At 34.4% G+C, this 19,961-nt stretch overlaps 2 protein-coding genes across 2 annotated transcripts; both read left to right on the top strand.

Annotated features, from left to right (window-relative positions):
- Nucleotides 1-6,778: 6,778 nt before the first annotated feature.
- Nucleotides 6,779-13,679, top strand: P5CR (pyrroline-5- carboxylate (P5C) reductase). The gene is made up of 7 exons (XM_007028491.3): nucleotides 6,779-7,102; nucleotides 7,292-7,340; nucleotides 7,898-7,989; nucleotides 10,562-10,634; nucleotides 11,911-12,031; nucleotides 12,323-12,428; nucleotides 13,256-13,679. The coding sequence occupies exons 1-7, from the start codon at nucleotides 6,902-6,904 to the stop codon at nucleotides 13,442-13,444; spliced, it is 831 nt and encodes a 276-aa protein (XP_007028553.1). The 5' UTR covers nucleotides 6,779-6,901; the 3' UTR covers nucleotides 13,445-13,679.
- A 3,923-nt stretch (nucleotides 13,680-17,602) lies between these two features.
- On the top strand, nucleotides 17,603-19,271 carry LOC18598803 (UPF0481 protein At3g47200-like). Its single transcript, XM_007028493.3, has one exon. The coding sequence runs from the start codon at nucleotides 17,685-17,687 to the stop codon at nucleotides 19,077-19,079; it is 1,395 nt and encodes a 464-aa protein (XP_007028555.3). The 5' UTR covers nucleotides 17,603-17,684; the 3' UTR covers nucleotides 19,080-19,271.
- The last annotated feature ends 690 nt before the right edge of the window (nucleotides 19,272-19,961 follow it).

A 19,961-nucleotide genomic window follows, 5' to 3' on the forward strand; every position in this document is an offset into this window, starting at 1 on the left:
TCGTTGATTTTTGATAGTGTCCTGAAGCTAAAGAGGGACTTGTTTTGGAAGACTATTATACTCTTGAGGTGGTGGATTCCTTAATTTTGGAAATGTTGTTGGCTCCATTAGTTTTTGATGATAATAAAATATTCCTATTCTTTTATGTCTAATATCTCTACTTCAGTGTGCAAGATAAATATTGTATGCAATAATTAATCAATAATTCAAATGCACACATCAAAGATCATAGGAATAAAGAAGTCACAATTGATCAACAAAACAAAAGCCCCTTAGTCAATTAATGAAAAGTTAGTTAGCTAAGATTTAAATCAGAAGTTGGTGGGCTGAAGAGTATTGAAAAACAGAACCAACTTAATCGACCAAGAAATTAGTTAGTCGACTAAGTGCACACTGCCAGAAACTAGGATCAGAAGATAGAGACAACTTAGTCGACTAAGATATCAGTTAGTCGACTAAGAGCATTCTGCTAGAAATTTTGAATTGTGCACTAGAAGATAGATTAACAGCCAGAACTGCAACAAAATTGTTTCCAACTGTCAAAAACTATCTAACACACTTCAGAGCTTATTTTTCAAGTATAAAAAAGGATTCTAACGGCTAAAAATGCATTGAAGGCTTTCAAGAACACAAAAAAAAAGCTGAAAAACCAGAGAATACTTACTGCTCATTTACTGCACTCAACTCCAATATTTGTAATTGTGATCTACACTTCATTTGTACCACTTATATCAACCTTGTGATTATAGGTACACTCTCATTACTTCTCTCTTTGTATTCTTAGAGTGAGAGTCACTCTAAGGAATTGATACAAGCTAGGATTGTTTGATTGGGTATAGGTTCTAACTTAGCCTTGAAAAGTTAGGTGTTGGGTTTTAGTTATGAATTTCACTCCATTAATAGTAGATTAGTTTGAAAAATCCTTGGTTGAATAATCAAGGTAGTGGATGTAGGTTTTGGACCGAACCATTCTAAATTTCTGCGTATTGTCTACTTTGTTTTTAGTTTCATTGCCTTTCAAATTAATTTGTCATCTTGCCAAGAGCCAAAAAGTGTTATTCACCCCCCCTCTAGCACATTTATTTGGGATCAACAAGTGGTATCAGAGCCTAACCCCTATTATTAAGGTCTAACACCCTTGGGAAGATCCAAATGGCTCTACAAAAATCAATGGTTGCTGAGAGACAATTAACAAACAGAACACCTCTGTTTGATGGCTCTAACTATCCTTATTGGAGTACTAGGATGTCAATATATATTAGGGCAATTGATTATGAGATGTGGGATATCATAACTGATGGATCATTCATTCCTTCAACTCTAAATGTAGTGACAAATAAGATGATCCTTCAGCCAAGGTCTGAATGGACCGAAGCTGAAACTAAAAGAGTCCAGACCAATTTTAAGGCAATTAACACATTGCATTGTGCCTTAACTCCCATCGAATATAATAAAGTATCAAGTTATACCACTACAAAACAAGTGTAGGATAAACTTAAGATTATCCACGAAAGGACTTCTTAAGTCAAGGAGTCCAAGATAACCCTCTTAACCCACAATTATGAAATGTTTAAGATGGAGCCTGGTGAAGATATCACCAGCATGTTAGATAGATTCACAAACATCACAAACAAATTAAGTCAACAAAGCAAACCAATTCCTGAGCATGAAGCTGTTAAAAGACTTCTTCGAAGTCTACCCAAGAATTAGAAGTCTAAGGTGACAACAATTCGAGAAGCAAAGGATCTAAATGTCATAACTTTGGATGAAATTTATGGTTCTCTCCTTACTCATGAGCTAAAACTCAAGGAAGAGAAAGAAGAAGATAGGAGGGAAGCTAAAGAAAAGAAGAAGAGCATTGCCCTCAAAGCTAGCATCTTTGAAGAAGAACTAGATGAGCTATCTTGCGATGATGATGAAGAACTAGCTTTGGTTGCTAGGAGATTCAGAAAACTGATGAGTAAAAGAAATCGAAAACTAGCTAGAAGAGGGTTTAGAAAAGATCAAGGTTCATCATGGAAAACCAGAAACAAAAATGACTCCAACAAAAAGGAAGAACTAACCTGCTTCGAATGCAAGAAGCCTGGACATTTCAAGTCCGAATGCCCTATGCTGAAAGAAAAAACTCCAAAGAGAAACAAGAAATCAAAGAAGGCAATGGTGGCAGCCACTTAGTCAACAGTGACACTTCAAGTTTTGAAGATGTGGAAGAAATAGCTGAGGAAAGAGCAAACCTATGTTTGATGGCACGGGATGATGAATTTGAGGTATCCTCATCCCCTTACAATATTTCTGTTGATGAACTTTAGGAAGAATATAAATATTTATATGATGAATTTGAGAAACTTGTTTTAGAATACAAAACTTAAAAAAAAAATCTGCATCTCTAGAATCAGATTTGGAAAAGATCAAACTTGACTTTGACTCTGTTTTTGAACATCAAGAGAATGGCAACCAGGACAAAATTCCTCAAAAGAAGAAAATCCTCCAAAATTGTTGAAAAGGCTAGACTAGCACTTGTCTCTTCTCCTCAAGAACCGCTGAAAGTTTCTGACAAATCCTCACCTGAACCTTCACCACAAAAATCACCACCAGAACCTTATTTTGAACCTCTCAATGTCAAATATTTTACTAATGATGAATCCTCTTCCTCATCCTCCTCAGAAGATGATTAAACATCTTTGAGATTTGATGATGACAAAAAAATGAAAAAGTAGAAAGCTACGGGAAAAGGAAAATAAATTAAAAAAATGCTAAGGTAGAGGTACCAGAAATTTAGGTGAAGTCAAGGATGTTGAATCTGACTAGGACATGATAACTTGCTGAAAATTGGATACTGATCATTGTGCTGAAATATTGTTTATGTATTTTGTTCTGTTTGTTTGTTTTGTTATGTTGCTGATAACTAATACTAAAAGTGTGATGAGAACTTATTTTGATAATGTACTGAAAACTTATGATATTTTGGTTGGATTGTGATTGAATGCAATGCTAATAAGCTAATGATTGAATATTTAAAGACGTTATTGAGTTTTTGTTAATGCTTTGGTGCTAACATTGAGCTAATAAACTGATAATTAATTGTTGATATGATATTGTGAGTGAAATTTGGATGAAAATAAATATGAATGTTGATATTTTGACTGGATGGTTTATGGCATTTAGCTTTGGAATGAATTAAGTCCGGAAACAATATGACAGGCAGCTGAAGTAGTAATAATGTTCTATCATCCTGTCACTTGCTACTTATTATTCCATAAGCCTGTGTAAATATATTCTGTCAAAAATTTAAACTCTTACATATCATTTTCTATATGAAAAGAACAAAAACATGCTGAAATGAATAATGTCATTTTCTAAAGGATAAGAATTAAAATTTGCTAGAATAAACAAGTTAAATAAGCACACACTAAAGGGGAGCATGCACATAGAGGGAGAAATCCTCATTTTTGTGCAAAACTGAAAAAAATAAAAAGACATTGTGCTATCAATCAAGGAATGTTTTGTCATCATCAAAAAAATGGGAGATTGTTGGCTCCATTAGTTTTTGATGATAATAAAACATTCCCATTCTTTTGTATCTAATATCTCTACTTGAGTGTGCAGGATAAATATTGTATGTAATAATTAATCAATCATTCAAATGCACACATCAAAGAGCATAGGAATAAAGAAGTCACAATTGATCAACAAGACAAAAGCCCCTTAGTTGATTAATGAAAAGTTAGTCAGCTAAGATTTAAATTAGAAGTTAGCAGGATGAAGAGTATTGAGAAACAGAACCAACTTAGTCGACCAAGAAATTAGTTAGTCAACTAAATGCACATTGCCAGAAACTAGGATCAGAAGACAGAGACGACTCAGTCGACTAAGATATCGGCTAGTCAACTAAGAGCATTCTGCCAGAAATTTTGAATTGTGCACTAGAAGACAGATTAACGGCCAGAACTACAACAAAACTGTTTTCAACGGTCAAAAATTGTCTAACACACTTCAGAGCTGATTTTCCAAGTATAAATGAGGGTACCAACGGCTAGAAATGCATTGAAGGCTTCCAAAAACACCAAAAAAGAGTTGAAAATCCAGAGAATACTTACTGCTCATTTATTGCACTCAACTCTCATCTTTGTAATTGTGATCTGCGCTTCATTTGTACCACTTAGATCAATCTTGTGATCATAGGTACACTTTCACTACTTCTCTCTTTGTATTCTTAGAGTGAGCGAGTCACTCTAAGGAATTGATTCAAGTTAGGATTGCTTGATTGGGTATAGGTTCTAACTTAGCCTTGAAAAGTTAGGTGTTGGGTTTTAGTTGATCCCGGTAAAAACTATTGTGAAAGGTTTTGACTAAGCTTGGTAAAAGCCATTGTAAAGCTTGGTGAAAGCTTGTGAATTTCATCATTGATAGTGGATTAGTTTGAAAAATCATTAGTTGAATAATCAAGGTAGTGGATGTAGGTCTTGGACCAAACCACTCTAAATTCCTGCGTATTGTCTACTCTGTTTTATTTTCATTGTTTTTCAAATTAGTTTCTTATCTTGCCAAAAGCCAAAAAGTGATATTCACCCCCCCTCTCTAACACATTTATTTGGGACCAACAAATGTTGTGATGATTTGCTTGGAAGACAAAGTTTCTAGGAACAAAAGGTTCGATTTTATTTTTGTAATTTTTTTTTCATTATTTGGTTTAAGATTTATGGTTCAATTTTTTGAAGTTCTGTACAGGCAAATGTGTATACTTTTTTTTAAAAAAAAATCTTAATTATATTTAATTTGGAAGCTAAAATTTTGTTCTTTTTCTACTTTGGGCCAATGCCATCAATTAAGAAAAAAAACCTACATCTTACAAAAATCTACTACAAAAAAAAAAATTCATGATACAAATTTGTGCACAACATATGAGCAAGGGAGATCATGTTGACATAGCAATCATTGTGTATACTTGTATTTCAACTTCCTTTCAAGTGAATTGTGTATTGGTGATATTAAGTAGAATACAAGCCAGAAAAGTTTCCCTGAGTTCCAACAGATATTCACCTTTCTTCCATGTAATGAAGGTCATTATATAGATTTCACAAGGGATTGGGAAATAAGTCTAGAGTCATCCATTTTACAGTTCAATACTTTTTATCTTGTTGTATGATCTTAAAACTTTAATGAGTGATATAAATGCTTATGTGTCGAAAAATAATCAATCAAAAATAATAGAAAATTTGATATCATATTAAAAAATGTTTGCAAAAATTCAAAGATATACCTAATCTATATGTTGTATCAAAACATACCACATCTTCAAAAGATTCGTAATCTAATTTCATCCTACCATCTGTCTAGAAAATGTTTGTGATGAGATCATCGAGATCAACTTATATAGCTTAAGAAAAATTAGAATCATCATGTTGTATATTTTGTAGATATTATAAGACTCCACTAGTATCTCCAACTTTCATTGCTTATGTTCTCTTAGAATGCAAGTAATTATTGTAATCCTCAAGAATAAAACCAAAATTCTCAAGTCCACCAACTTTTTTTGCCAAAAACCTAACACTCTCCTTTGGTGCTATTTCGGAGCAATCAACGATTTTAAGTTCAGCAGCTTGAGGAAGATTAATCACCCTTTGAGATCTTAAAAACATACACTTACATAGGGAAGCTAATGCATGTGTATGTTCTGCAATAAATTTTGTAACACGTAATTTACTGTAATATTGTGAAACTTTTAATACAGCTAAGCACCAAAATCTTGTTTTTGGACGGTGACTTTTGACATCATCATCTATTTTATCATTTGTTTGAGTTCCTTCACAAGAACAACAAAAAACTCTATCTACCCAATTACCAGACTTATCCTTTTGTCCTTTAGATCTTCGAATACTAAATCCAACTTCTTTGGCATACCTATTGTAAAAATCATAAATATCTTGTTTCATTTCAAAATCCATTCCAACTTTTGGAATAATTTCTTTTGACATATTTACATGAGCTAAAATCGTAATATTAGTATTAGAATCAATCATGTTTGAACACTTATCTTACTCTAGATTCTACTTTTCCATTAGTCCAACTCATGGGGGATATCATCTTCAGTAAATTTCAATCTTCGACACAATCGATCTTTATTCATTGTATTTGCAGTTTCTTTATCCATAACCTAAAAATAAAAAATAAACAAATTTAATTATCTTTTAAATTAATAGAAGGATCATACCTTCTATTTATACTATTTCATTATATATGTTCAAAATTGATTAATTAAACACAATCAATGATTAAAATACATCAAATTTGAACTAAATTATACACATATAAATACATATAAAGTTAAAAAAACAAAAAAATAGAAAAACTAAAATAAAAAAGTCAATGAAAAGAGAACCACTTGCAACTTGTTGATGCCTCTTGTTATAATTGTGTAGGTTATTACCTTTGTTTGGTTAATTCTTTCTTTTAAGTTTGTAGGGAATTTTTCAAAGAATTGAGATCTCTGTAAAAAAATATTGAGGAGGTTAAGGATGTAAAGGAATAGAAAAGCAACAGGAAAACAACTTTAAAAGAAAACACTTACAAAGTTGAAAGTGTCTTATGAAATAGCAAAGCAACAGGAAAAGAGAAGTGGACTGTCAATAAGAAAGAAAACCTAACTAGAAATTTTATTTTATTGTTTAAAGTTAGGTTAACAGTTGAAAAAATAATATACCGGCGTTAGTTAAATTTAACTCTACTGCTTTTTACCATCTCATCAAAGAGAAAGGACAAATGTCGAAAAAATAAAGAGAAAGCACGGATGGGGGCACGATTAGGGGGCAGACGATTTGTATCCGGCGTAAGCCTGGTGTAACAAGTCCAAAACACAAAAGCGCCAAGCCCAGCTGCCGCTCCAGGCAACAACGCCGTAGCCATGGAGGCAGCGCCTATCCAGAGTGAAAGCTTCAAGCTAGGGTTCATCGGAGCAGGGAAAATGGCAGAGAGCATAGCCAGAGGTGTGGTGCAATCTGGTGTGTTGCCTCCCAATCGTATCTCTACGGCAATCAACTCCAATCCCAACCGTGGCATTGCCTTCCAATCAATCGGCGTCTCTCTTCTTCCTCACAACTCCGATGTATAATACTCTCTCACTCCCTATCGTTACATTTACTATTTCTTGTGTTTTTTCTTCTAGAATAATGGAAAAGGAAAAGGTCTATGTGCTCTTAAGTTTTAATGCGGTTTCTCTTGATCCTTTTCTTCTATTTTATTTCTTTAATCCTAAAAATGAAATGTGATCCAAGTTAGGAATATATGAAAGCAGGTTGTGGAGGACAGTGACATAGTCATTTTCTCTGTGAAACCCCAAGTAGGTAATGTCTTCATCCTTTTTCGTTGCCTGCATGCTCTTCCCTTTTTGTTTTTGAAGCTCTAGATCTTTCAATACCGTCCCTGCAATAGTTATTTTCTTAATATTTTTTGATGAAACACTGAAACTTTGTAATAGATGTTTTTCTCCTTCTTAAGTGTATTTTGAAAACTATGTCAGGGGATATTATGAGATTGCAAATTTTTAAAAAGTTTAGAAAATAAACTGTGAATGAGGCTCTCTTGTCTCTGTTTCTTTCATTTTATTATAGAAAAGAAAATGGAGTTTGGTTGTTTGACTATAGTGGTGAAAGGTGGTCACTTGTCTGTTTTGTTTTGATCTCAAATTCTTTTGTACAAACACCACTTAATTTCATGTAAAGACATCACACTTAGAGCACTATGATTTTGAATGTTTGCATTTATTAATTCAGTCATGATGCTAAACATTCGTGAAAAGAGAGATAAGAGAAAGAGGAAAGAAAGTATGGTTGCAGAACATCTTCAGATTCAGTTTTGAACGTTTGCTTTTAGTCTTAAACTCTACTTTGGTGGTTTGCAGTTAAAAATGTGGTCCTGCAGCTGAGGCCGTTACTTTCAAAGAAGAAGCTTTTGGTTTCAATTGCTGCAGGAGTAAAATTGAAGGATTTGCAAGTATGTAATTTTAAGCTATTTGCCTTATACAAAAGCCTAAAAGATACAGTGACGGTATAAATCATGCATTACCGCGATATTAACATGAAGAGTAAGATATTATGATTTAAAAGAATTCCCTTTTCATTGCACAATAGTTTTAGGGCATTGTAAGTTGGAAGTAAAAAAGAAAAAAAAAAAAAAAAAGAGAGATGCAAGTTACCCAATACAGTACCAAGTTTAGAGTATTGCAGATTTCACTGTAGCAGAATGCCAATTTGGAGCGTATGTCTTTTGAGTTCTTTCTCTTTTCCCTCGTAATGTTCCTTTGAATTGTTGAGAGATTAGATTAACTCTTTATGGGCTAGGATCTAATTATAAGTAGAATTTTTCTTCTTATTTTAAGGGTTTTATACATATAATAGCATGCATGAGAAAATTGTAATAGACTTCTAGAGTCTGATTATTGATAAATTACATTTAGTTTTGCAAGTTCTTTCAAGAACCTAAGGATTTACAAAGAGTTATTCAGTTGACATCCCTATAAGATATTAAGCTCCTTGAAGTTGATGTTTAACAAGAAGTGGTGTTGGCTCAAAATTAGAAAAATCTGGGGATATGGTGGACAAAAGTTTTTGACTTTAGTGTTTTATTGGATAAGGGAAGATGATTAGGCTGTCTTAGTTGGTTTCAAAATAAAAGATGCTGTTTTGAAGGTGGTAATAAACACAAAAACATAATCATTTTTTTTCTTATTCTCTCTATTAATAATATTGGTGGTTCATAGTTATTAATTTATTCATCTTAATTTTTTTTCTTGAGTACGTTTAGTTTCTAAACTTTTAAGGTTCTTAATTAAAAGTAAGTAGAGAGAAAAAGAAAAACATAAAGTTGTTATAGCTTTTTGTTCCTAGTGAATCGGTAATAGTAGCTGATTTCCGTATGGAGCTATTTCTGTCTAGCAGTTTGGTGCATCCATTGTCATGCAGTTCAAGCTGAAAACCTTTTTTCAAAGTATAAACTTACCTGTTATCATATATTCTTGGAAAGTTAAGCATTCAGGTTTCATGATTGTTGATTCTGGAGTAAGGGTTTAAAACATTGGTTTTATGATGAGGATATTTGTTCAAGTCTTTAAGATTTATGGATGGGTAGGTATGTCAACGGGTCAGGTACCCTATAAGTTTGAGGTACTCGAACCCTAATCTTATAAAAAATCAACTACCCTAACCCTATTAATTACTCGAATAATTTTAAAATTACTACCCTAACCCTAACCCTATTACATTTTTACTACCCTATAATTACTCTAATCCGTTTAAAAACCCGATTAAATTAAAAAATTGTTAAAATCTTCTTCCTGGGTAATCTAATAATTTTTTTTATTTATATATATTAATGTCATCACATTAATAATTTAACTAACTATATTTTTAATATTTTCGTTAACATTTAACAAAAGAAATTGTTGGTCAAGATGGTATAGACTTTAGTTGTCTTCTTTCCTTACTTGGGTTCGAATCCAATCAGCATCAGTTTTATTCAATTATTTAAATAATAAAAAAATATATAAATGGAGAGTTGTAAACGGGTTCGGGGTGGGTACCCACCAAACCCGAATATAACATAATCGGGTTCGGGTAACGGGTACCCTAAGAGTGATACCCGAACCCTACCCGAACCGGTTTATTGGGTACCCTAATCCGGTTTAACCGGGTTGGGTACCTGTTGACATCCCTATGGATAGGATCCGTCTGAAAAGAGCAGGATGGTTGTGGCTGAATAGTATGCAGAGTGTTTCCACAAAGAAAATTGAGGAACGAAGGGATTAAATGATAGAAAGCCCTAATATCTTGCTAAGGCCTACTGGGAGTTTAACTTAGAACAAATTCTAGTGCCATCCCTGACCAGATTAAAACCTCAGGTTTTGTTGGGAACTTAAATTTGAAATAAAAGATTTGGATTTAAATTCAGTATAAAATTCTGAAATAGGACTCATGAAAATATATATTCATGATTACACTTAAATCCATGAATTTCTTACATCTCAATAAATTAGTGAATTATAATACTTGGATGACAAAGTGAAATTTAAATTCATCCCTCATGCTTTCTCAAGTACCCGGGTATATTAAATCTTTTCTAATTTATACAGTGTGTCCATTCATCCTCACAATTTGTACAACAAACAAAATCCAAATTTACTATCCCAAACTAAAGTTTCCAGATTAAGCATCAGTGAATTCTTTTTAGCCAATCTTGTATTTTCTTTCTTAAAGCAAAACGGATGCAAAATAGAAGCTCTATGAGTTACTCCTTGCTGGACGATGAAAGAACTGCCTAAATAACTGTGTAAGACCTTATCTCCTTTTTCTTATGTTTAGCAATAAGATTTAACCAAAGGGCCAAACTAGACCACATTGTATACATAACCAACCTTATTCATATGTCACAACCAACTGCTATGACTGGCAACCTTTTTCTGATCATCTGTTCCTCTATCATTGGTTTGAGATACTTATTGTCTTAATGTGCAATTGTAGTTTCTGGTTTAGTATTTGTTTCGTAAAAGTAATAGTTTTGTTCTGTTTAGGAATGGGCAGGCCATGGTCGATTTATCCGGGTGATGCCAAACACACCATCTGCTGTTGGTGAGGCAGCATCAGGTATACTATTTTCCCCATTCAATGTAGATATACTTCCTCACGCATGAGGCAATATTTAAAGTTATCATGTTCAATGTAGCATTTTGCTGACGTCTCATCTATTGTTGTTGACTTCTAAAGTTATCATGTTTGATGTAGCATTTTGCTGACTTCTAAAATATCAAAATTTTTAGAAATTATTTTCGAGAAGCACATTTTTGTGGAACAAGCAAAGCCACATTGCAGAAATTATGTATTTAACATGGCATTTGCAGCATGATATGGACATGAACAGCTTATGTGCTGGTTTTTGTTTCTACTTTCGGCTGATTTATTTATCAAGCTTATATAAAAGGGCAATCTGACTTTATACGAAAGGATTTCTTGGTGTTCAGTTTGAGAGCTTTTCATTAAGCTGTTATCCTTCAGGAACACAATCATTTGTTTGACTTTGACTTTTTCTGGGATAACAGAGTATATAGTGTGTGCTTTTGATAAGCTGATGAGGTAGCCATACTCTGGAGTGATAAATGAATGTGGTCAGGATTTTTTGGCAGTTGATCTGTAATCCAAAATAATGTCAGATTTAGCATCTACTATAGAGGTTGTAGTGGATGTTTACTTTAGGTTTGGTCTAGAAGATGGATGGCAATGAAATCTATGGTCTTATTTTTATTGTTTTATAAAAGCACTTATATTCTACCTTTGTGGTAAATCAAAGTTGTAAAATCTAGATTTATATATCAAACATCATTTAGAGTAACACTGCCCTTCCACCATCCTCTTCATCCATTCTCTTTTCTTCTTCTGTGCTTTTCATGCTTTTGTAATTTATTTTCATTTGTATTCCAAAATATTCTCATCTTAACTTCTATTCCTTCCTTCTCTTGCTCTTTCCTCATTCTCCTGGAGATTGATCTTGTGGGCATTTTCATATTAGCTTGTTATTGTGCAAGATAGTAATAAAAGTTGTATGTAGTTTTTGGAGAATTGTGGTGTGACAACTGGGATATTCTATAATCTTTGGATTCTAAATCATGTTGGGTTGACAAATGGTCTCAGCAATGAAGATCTTAACGTTATGCATCATAATCATCTCTAAAATATGTAGCAGAGAATTAATGTAATATTACAATTCAAAATATACATCAAAGAAACCTTCATCTGTTGCTCACATTTTATGAAAAATTTGATTCTTCAGGTCCCTTAAGCTCATTTCGCAATCTCTGATTTGTAATATCATGTTTGTGAGTAATGCATGGCTATGCAAATCTTTAATCTAGTTCCTTATGAATAGTTATGAGCATGGGAGGAGCTGCAACAGAAGAGGATGGGGAATTAGTTGCTAAATTATTTGGATCAGTTGGCAAGATATGGCGAGCTGATGAGAAATTGTTTGATGCAATCACTGGCCTCAGGTATCATGCTGTTGTAATAGTAGCTTAAACAGACTGATTACTGCAGTATGGACCGTGCACCCTATCGGCTGAATGGGAACTTACTTTCTATTGCCTTCTGCTTTTGCTTCTTTTCCTTCCTTTTTTTTTCTTTGCACCAGGGGTGGGCATACGGGTTTGGCTGGATTGAGTTCATTCTCTTTTAAAAGTTTTCTGATCCATTGAATGAGGATGAAAATGCAGTAGTATGTATTTTTTCAATTATTGAACAAAAGTTTGATTAACAAGATATATGTTCTTGAAAATACTCAGTGGCAGTGGTCCAGCATACATATATTTAGCTATTGAAGCTTTGGCTGATGGAGGAGTGGCTGCAGGTCTTCCACGAGAACTAGCATTGGGACTAGCTTCTCAGACTGTAAGTCAGTTATACTCTATTTCATCATGTCATGTTTACTACAAATTAAATATGTAACTAGTGCTTTTCTTATAGCCTTAGAATAATCCTTGGCCTCCTCATAACTCTTGGCATGATTTTAGCCCTGAATTTCCTCCTGAGGCTAAAAGGTGTGAATTTTCCATTTGGCTACAAAAATAAAAAGTTGCTGATTCATTACTTTGGTGGTGTTTAACATGGTTTCAAGATTTATATTTACTTGTGTCATGCATCTTGCTTGTGATGTCCCTCCCCTTCCAACACAGACAATCACTAAGAAGAAGCAGGGAAAAAAACATCCATTGTGTGGGCTTAGCTGAAACAGATTTTTAATTGATACATGATTTAAGTGCATTGTGCATGTTGTAGTCTTGAATTGCTTTGCTTTGAAAGCATAACACTATGTTCCTGTACAATTTCAGTTTTACGAAAGTTGTAGTTCTAGATTCATAGGGGAAAGAAGAAAGGGGAAAAAGAGGAGTCTAGGTAATGTGGTGAGTTGGTGCAAGCAACTATAGTGTACTCTCCCATGAATGTAGAAAGTTGAAGTGATTATTCAATTCTCCAATATTTAGCATTAGCTTAATTCTGAAATTTTTCCAAATTAGGGTGTAATAGTTCAAATACCTTAACTGTACGTATTTATTATTCATCATGACTAACAATCACCAATTGCTGGGATGTAATAGTTCAAATTAGTTGCTGGCATCTTTCTCACAGTGCTCATTTAGTTGCCTGCTGTATACCTCTTTTCTTCATTTTCATTTTTTTTTTCCTTTTTAAAGACAATCAGGTTCATTCTTTTGTAGGTTTTAGGAGCAGCTTCTATGGCCATTAATTCTGGGAAGCACCCTGGTCAGCTCAAAGACGAAGTCACATCACCTGGTGGGACTACAATCGCTGGCATTCATGAGTTAGAGAAGAGTGGATTTCGGGGGACGTTGATGAACGCTGTTGTGGCTGCTACTAAGCGCAGCCAAGAGCTTTCAAAGAGTTAAGTCAATCTGGTTCTACATTTTGAAATCTTAGTATAGATGAAGGACGGACAATCATTTTATTGCCTAAACAACAAGAGAGAGCGAGCGAGCGGTTTGGCTTTGCTTTTTTTTCTTTGTTTGCAGGATTACAGATTTTTTGCTTTTTTTTCTTTATTTGCAGGATTATAGATTTTTATACATGTTTCTTTATTCACTTCCATTTTTATGAGGCAGTTCCGGGGGGAGTTATACACTAGTTTTACCTGGCATGGCATCCTTCATGGTGATGCCGGATAAGCATGCATGTCATATTGCCACCTTAGTATAGAAAAACCTAGCTTAAAGACTTTGCAAGCAATTTGCTAGACATATTAGGCCAAAAAATGATAACTATATGATGTAGCACGTGCAGAAGTAATGCATTATAAGATAAAAGGATAATTATTTTTAGCACATGGAATCAGAGCAAAAGAAGAGCTTCTCAAGCTAATAACATTAAAAGATTGGTATTCCAGCGAAGTTATGCATTTTATAGTTAGCTTGAAGTTTTCAGTAAAGCATAAATGATTCCCTATATAATGCTAGCTGTAACTTAGAGCGCTTTCCATGCAGCCTCAGGCATAGATTTTAAGCAGCTAGTGCACCAACTCGTGCTTATCTGGTTCTGGTCAACTCACCCAAAAACTAGATAACCAAATCTGCCTGAGCTATTTTAGCTTCATCTTCCTTCCACAGTTAAACCTGAAAATGGCTGGGATTAAACATCCTGGAAATGAAGATAACGTAGATAAGTTCCCGACCTTAAGGGATTCCTCATCACTTGATAGTATCAACTCAACTTCCCCTACCCAAAATTCAAAGGGTTTCATTCACCCATCCTGGATTTGAAGAAATTCTTCGAACCAAGGATGGTAGCAATTGGCCCTCTCCACCATGATTCGGAGTGGCTAAAAGGGTGGTTTATATCATCTGGAAGTGAGATCTCGAAGAGATGAGAACAGTGCGTATGGGATTCAAGGTGGCGCAAGGTTACCATGATGTATTAAACCTAAGACAAGTCAAGCAAGTCATCTTAAGACGACAGCACAAAAGCAACATCGCAAATCAGCAACACATCCTTTTAGCAGCTACAAATCGAATCAAATAACTCTATCCTGATCAACCTACAAGTTGCAAAAGATTAAAGATTAAAACTTATCTAGTCGTTAATTTTAAGTCGATTTGCATCTTAGCGGATATTTTGCAAATGTAGATAAGCTTATCTACTTCCTGATACAATCTGTATAAATATGTAGATTCAATACCAAATGAACTAAGTGATCAGTTTTCATCAATCATATAACAATTTAATCATGCTCTTATATGGTATTAGTTACAGCCTCAAAAAGCTTGATAGCTTGCACGATTACACGTATCTCAATGGCCTCATCAACAGAACCATCATCATGCTCAACTTCAGAAGCTTCGTCCGATGTCCTCGTATGTTCAAGCCCAACTCAGACTATTCAACCTACCGTCACCTGCTCATATTCTTTATCAAGTAACTCTTTTGAAACTATTGTCCCTAATTCAATTCACCTCCACACACCAAAACCTGAGACTAAAGAACTCATCCAGTGATCACAGGATCACTAGACAACATCTTCAAACCCAACAAAGCTTTATCCGCAATCAAACACCCTCTGTCTTGAACCAAACACTATCAAACAGGCCTTGAATGATGTGTTCACAGCAGAAGTGCAATGACAACTGAGTTTAATGCTCCTGTTAAAAACAATATGTGGACACTAGTACCATTTACCTTAATAGGAACATAGTAGGCTGTAAGTGGGTCTTCATGGTAAAAAGGAGGTCAGATGGTTCCATTGGTAAGTATAAGGCTCGACTGGTAGCTAAAAGCTTCCATCAGAGGCTTGAAATTGATGTTTTCAAGCCTACAGCTAAGAGGATAGTCATTTGTATTGCCCTAGATTCCAGTTAGCAAATAAAACAACTTGATGTAAACAATGCCTTTCTTCAAGGGACATTACCTGATAAAGTTTTCATGGCTCAACACTCTGGATTTGTGGACAAGGAAAGCCTTCTCACGTCTGCAAACTAAACAAGGCCATTTATAGATTAAAAGAAGCTCCTAGAGCATGGCATCAAGAACTGAAGTCCTTCCTCACTTCATATGGTTTTCAAAATTCAGTATAAGATGCCTCTCTCTTCATTTATGCCAAAGATTAAGTCATAATTTACTTCCTTGTATATGTAGATGATCTTCTTGTTATAGGGAACAACACTGTAGCCTTAACCATCTTCATCTAACAGCTTGCTAGTAGATTTTCCTTGAAGGATCGTGTCAACCTCCATAACTTTCTTGGCGTTGAAGCGATTCAAACTTCTAAAGGATTATTCTTATCTCAACAGAAATACATTCAAGACGTCTTAAAAGTTTGACATGTCCAATGATAAATCAGTTATAACACCAATGGGCATCACTGTTAAGCTTCAACTCAAAGATGGCTTAGGACTTGCTGACTGAACACTTTACAGTCAGCTCATTAGTTCGTTACAATCTCTCTCACTCACCAGCTTGACATACCACACACAATCAACAAGCCTCAGCCAAGTACATTGGTCCTGCTTAAAAAGAGTTCTAAGATATCTTAAACACACCTTATACCATGGTCTATTTCTGAAGAAATCATCCTCTCTTCAACTGGCAGCGTTTAACGATGCAGATTGGGAAGGAAATTTGGATGGCAAAAGCTCAATCTCTTTCTACATAATTTACCTTGTTCGTAATCCTATATCTTGGAGGTCTTCCAAACAAAGAATTGTTTCTAGATCATCAACAGAGGCTGAATACAAAGCCATTGTCAATACAATCTCTGAATTACTTTAGCTCTAAAATCTTGTCTGAACTGAAAATTTCACTGTCCTCTACACCAATCCTTCACTGTGCCAACATTGGGGCAACCTATCTATGTGCTAACCATTAAACTAAATACCTGATGTTTGGATTGATTTAATGTTATTGTGGTAGGTTTTAAAGCTAAGTTAAGGTGCTAAACTTACAAAGACTCATCCATCGGTGATCAAAGTCACATCATAGACAGACTCACTTGTCAGGTTTTAGATTCAAGTGTATAGATAAGAAATGAAGCCAAGTAAAGGTACAAAAAAAGATTGTTTTTCTGTTATATATGAAATTCAATTAATGGATCTGTTGAGTTTTGAATGTCTTAGAATTTAAAATTTTATTTGACTAAAATTTTAGTTTGTACATAAAATTAAGACGTAATTGTAGAATTTTAAACGTTTAGTTTCACACATTTTACTTTGAACTTTTGTATTATAAAAATGGATCTGTTGTAATCTTTAGAAGACAAAAATACTTTTGAGAGCTCTAGAGTGGGAACATCTTATAGTATTGTTTTTTACTTTAAATGGAGCTAATATTGAGAGATGCACAAGAGGTTTTTGGATTGGCTTGGGAAACTATTACTGAGACAATTTTTTTTGTGTTTATTTTCTCAAAAGTAGAAGAATGGTTGCACACCATGTACATAGGAAAAAGGCTAAAGAAGTAAATTTTTGTATTTTTGTATTTTTTTGATTTTTTTGACTTTTTGTAATTTTGGGTAATTTTCATTAGAGGATGAAATTGCTTAAACATTTTTGTTTGTTCTTCTATCTTTTAAGGTTTTTTTTTTATAATTAGAAAAAAAGAGATTTGAATCCTACTCTTTAGGTAGGGATTATGCACTAACTAATGAGTCAAATGTTCAGGTTCTTTCTATCTTTAAGGTAGGCTTTTGCATTTCAGATATCCTTTAAGGTCACTCATTGCTGCATTCAACTTTTACTTGGCATAAAATAGTGCCTTGTTTGGGCGAGCAAAGGAAAGCAGAAACGGTGAATGGGCCATGGCTGGGCACCATGTGTTTCCTTTCTTATGTCGTGTATTACGTTTGCTGATAAAATGATTTTAGCTTCATCAAGAAAAAAAGTAAGCAGTAAGCTTGATATCTTAATGAGGAAAGACAACATATGTATAGCAATAAATTTTTTTCCTCTGTAAGAGCTGGAAAAAGGACCAACGTGAAAAGAATGCATATAGAATGCTAAACTTGATGTCTTAGTAAAGTGCAAAGATGCTTCACCTTCCAACCGTTGTCATTTTATCAAACTCGATTTTTTGTGTCCTCTGCTTTAGCAAAACTTACTCTTCTAATTTGCCTGGAATCACCTTGTTTAAACTCAAAAGCTGAAAATGTTCAGAAAGGGAGAGCCATCATGGAAAATCCAACTTCCAGTATATCAATGTGATCAAGAGGAATCGCAATTCAGCAGCCGTGAGGTAGAGAATTTCAGTTGTTTCAGAGCTTTGAAGGAATCGTCGAAAGACAAGAGCGTCCCAGCTCAATCTTCCAAATCCAAACCATTAATACAAAGGGTTCCATCCACTTTAAGTGAAAGGAAGGATTACAAGAAATATTTTGAACCAAGGGTGGTTGCAATTGGCCCCCTCCACCATAAGAACTCCAGGCTCCAGCCAGCAGAGAAGGCCAAGCTTGACCTTGCAGTGCAATTCACAAACGAACGTGATGTTTCGGAACAAGAGTTATACAAAAAGATTAAGAAGGAGATGAGAGATCTGAAGAAGTGTTATAGGCCAAAGGATATAGAAGATTATGACGATGAGGAGCTCGCTTGGATGTTCTTTGTGGACGGGTGTGCAGCGTTGCATGCCATGCACTACACTAGGCTAGAAAAACAGAAAGATTTGAATATCAAAGTTGATCTTCTTGCATTTGCCCAACTAGATTTGTTCATGCTGGAGAATCAACTCCCTTTTCGAGTCCTCGAGTTACTGATGAGCTCAGTCAAAAATGGAAAGCATTTGAGAGAATCGATCAACTTGTTCATTGATGATAAGATTAAGAAAACATTGGCAGCAGGGACGGAGCAACCGCCACTAGAGGCAGGCGACCAAGAACACACTCATCTCCTTGGGCTTTTGCGGGAAAGGCTATTGGCCAACCCCAAACAAACCAAGAAGCCTAAAAATACCTTGATTGGTCAGGTACTTAGGTCTCTTGGACCAACAGAAGCTGATAAAACGTTTCGGAGTATCAATGAGCTGAAAGAAGCAGGGATTCGCGTGAGTCGCAGCGAGACAAGCAGCCTCCGAGATGTTAATTTCTCCGTTGGGTTTTTGGGAACTCTGACGATTCCTCGCATCGTGGCGGACGACTCGACGGGTTCCAAGTTCATGAACCTGGTAGCTTATGAAATGTGTCCAGATTTTGAGAATGACTTTGGGGTCACTTCTTACTTGTGCTTCCTTGATTCCCTCATCGACACAGCACAAGACGTGAAGGAGTTGAGACATGCAGGAATGCTACTGAATTACATGGGCAGTGATGAAGAAGTAGCTCATCTTTTCAATAACATAACCACCGATTTGGTGCCTGATCTCGGGATGTACCGAGGAGTAACCGAGGACATCCGTAAGTATTGCGACAATCCATGGACGACCTGCATAGCAAAGGCCTATTACACTCATTTCAGCACTCCCTGGAGTATCCTGGCCTTTTTGGGAGCCGTATTGGGTCTTATTTTTACTGCCATTCAAGCATATTACTCAATGAGAAGAAAAGGTTAGGACCAAAGTGAACATGTTTCCCATTTGCAAGCGGCCCAAGTGTGTTTTTTACCTTCATTTTTTTCCTGCTATACTATGTGAGTGTGAGCGTGAAGATGGGTGCTTGCCTTTGATTCTCTAATTGTTCATTTTGTTCACTGATTTGATTTCAAGTTGTGGGAAACAAATAAAATTTTCAAAGGGAATAAAGATGGTGTTGTGTGCATCTTTTTGTTTTAAAGCATTTCAAATTTTATATATTTATCTCTATAATCTATAAGCTCTTTATAATTTAAAAGTATACATATACTAATATTTGTTGTCACTTGCGTTGCATGGTGCGTCAGGCCAACAAAACATGTCCAACATCATTTTATCTCTATTTTAATAATTCTTATATATATACACACAAATATATTTAAAGTATATGTAAATTCAAATTTTGTAATATTAATCTATTAACTATTCAATACTATTATATTTAAGAAAACATTTTTAATTGAAGTAATTAAATGCAATTAAAATTCATATTTACAATTCGCATAAATTTTTTTATTAATATTTATAACAACAATTTTAAAATGAAAATTTATATATATGTTTAGATTTTATTTCATGTAATAACTGTGCATACTTCTAAAAATTATTTAAAATAGATAATGACAATTTAGAAATATAATGAGTAAAAATATTCCTTTTCGTCAATTAAATTTTTTTCAATATTTGTACTTTTATAATAGAATATATATTATTCGTAAAATACTCGATAAAATATTCCTTTACTTCTCTAAACGAAAATTCTTTTTACAATAAAGTTTTGAGCATTATTTAATCAAATCCAAAGTACAAATTAAAAATTGTGTTCCTTAAAAAATGGGTGGTAAAATTTAGATCTTATCCTAA

Source organism: Theobroma cacao, chromosome 5, assembly GCF_053813885.1.
Source record: "Theobroma cacao isolate CCN51 chromosome 5, ASM5381388v1, whole genome shotgun sequence".
NCBI lineage: Eukaryota > Viridiplantae > Streptophyta > Magnoliopsida > Malvales > Malvaceae > Theobroma > Theobroma cacao.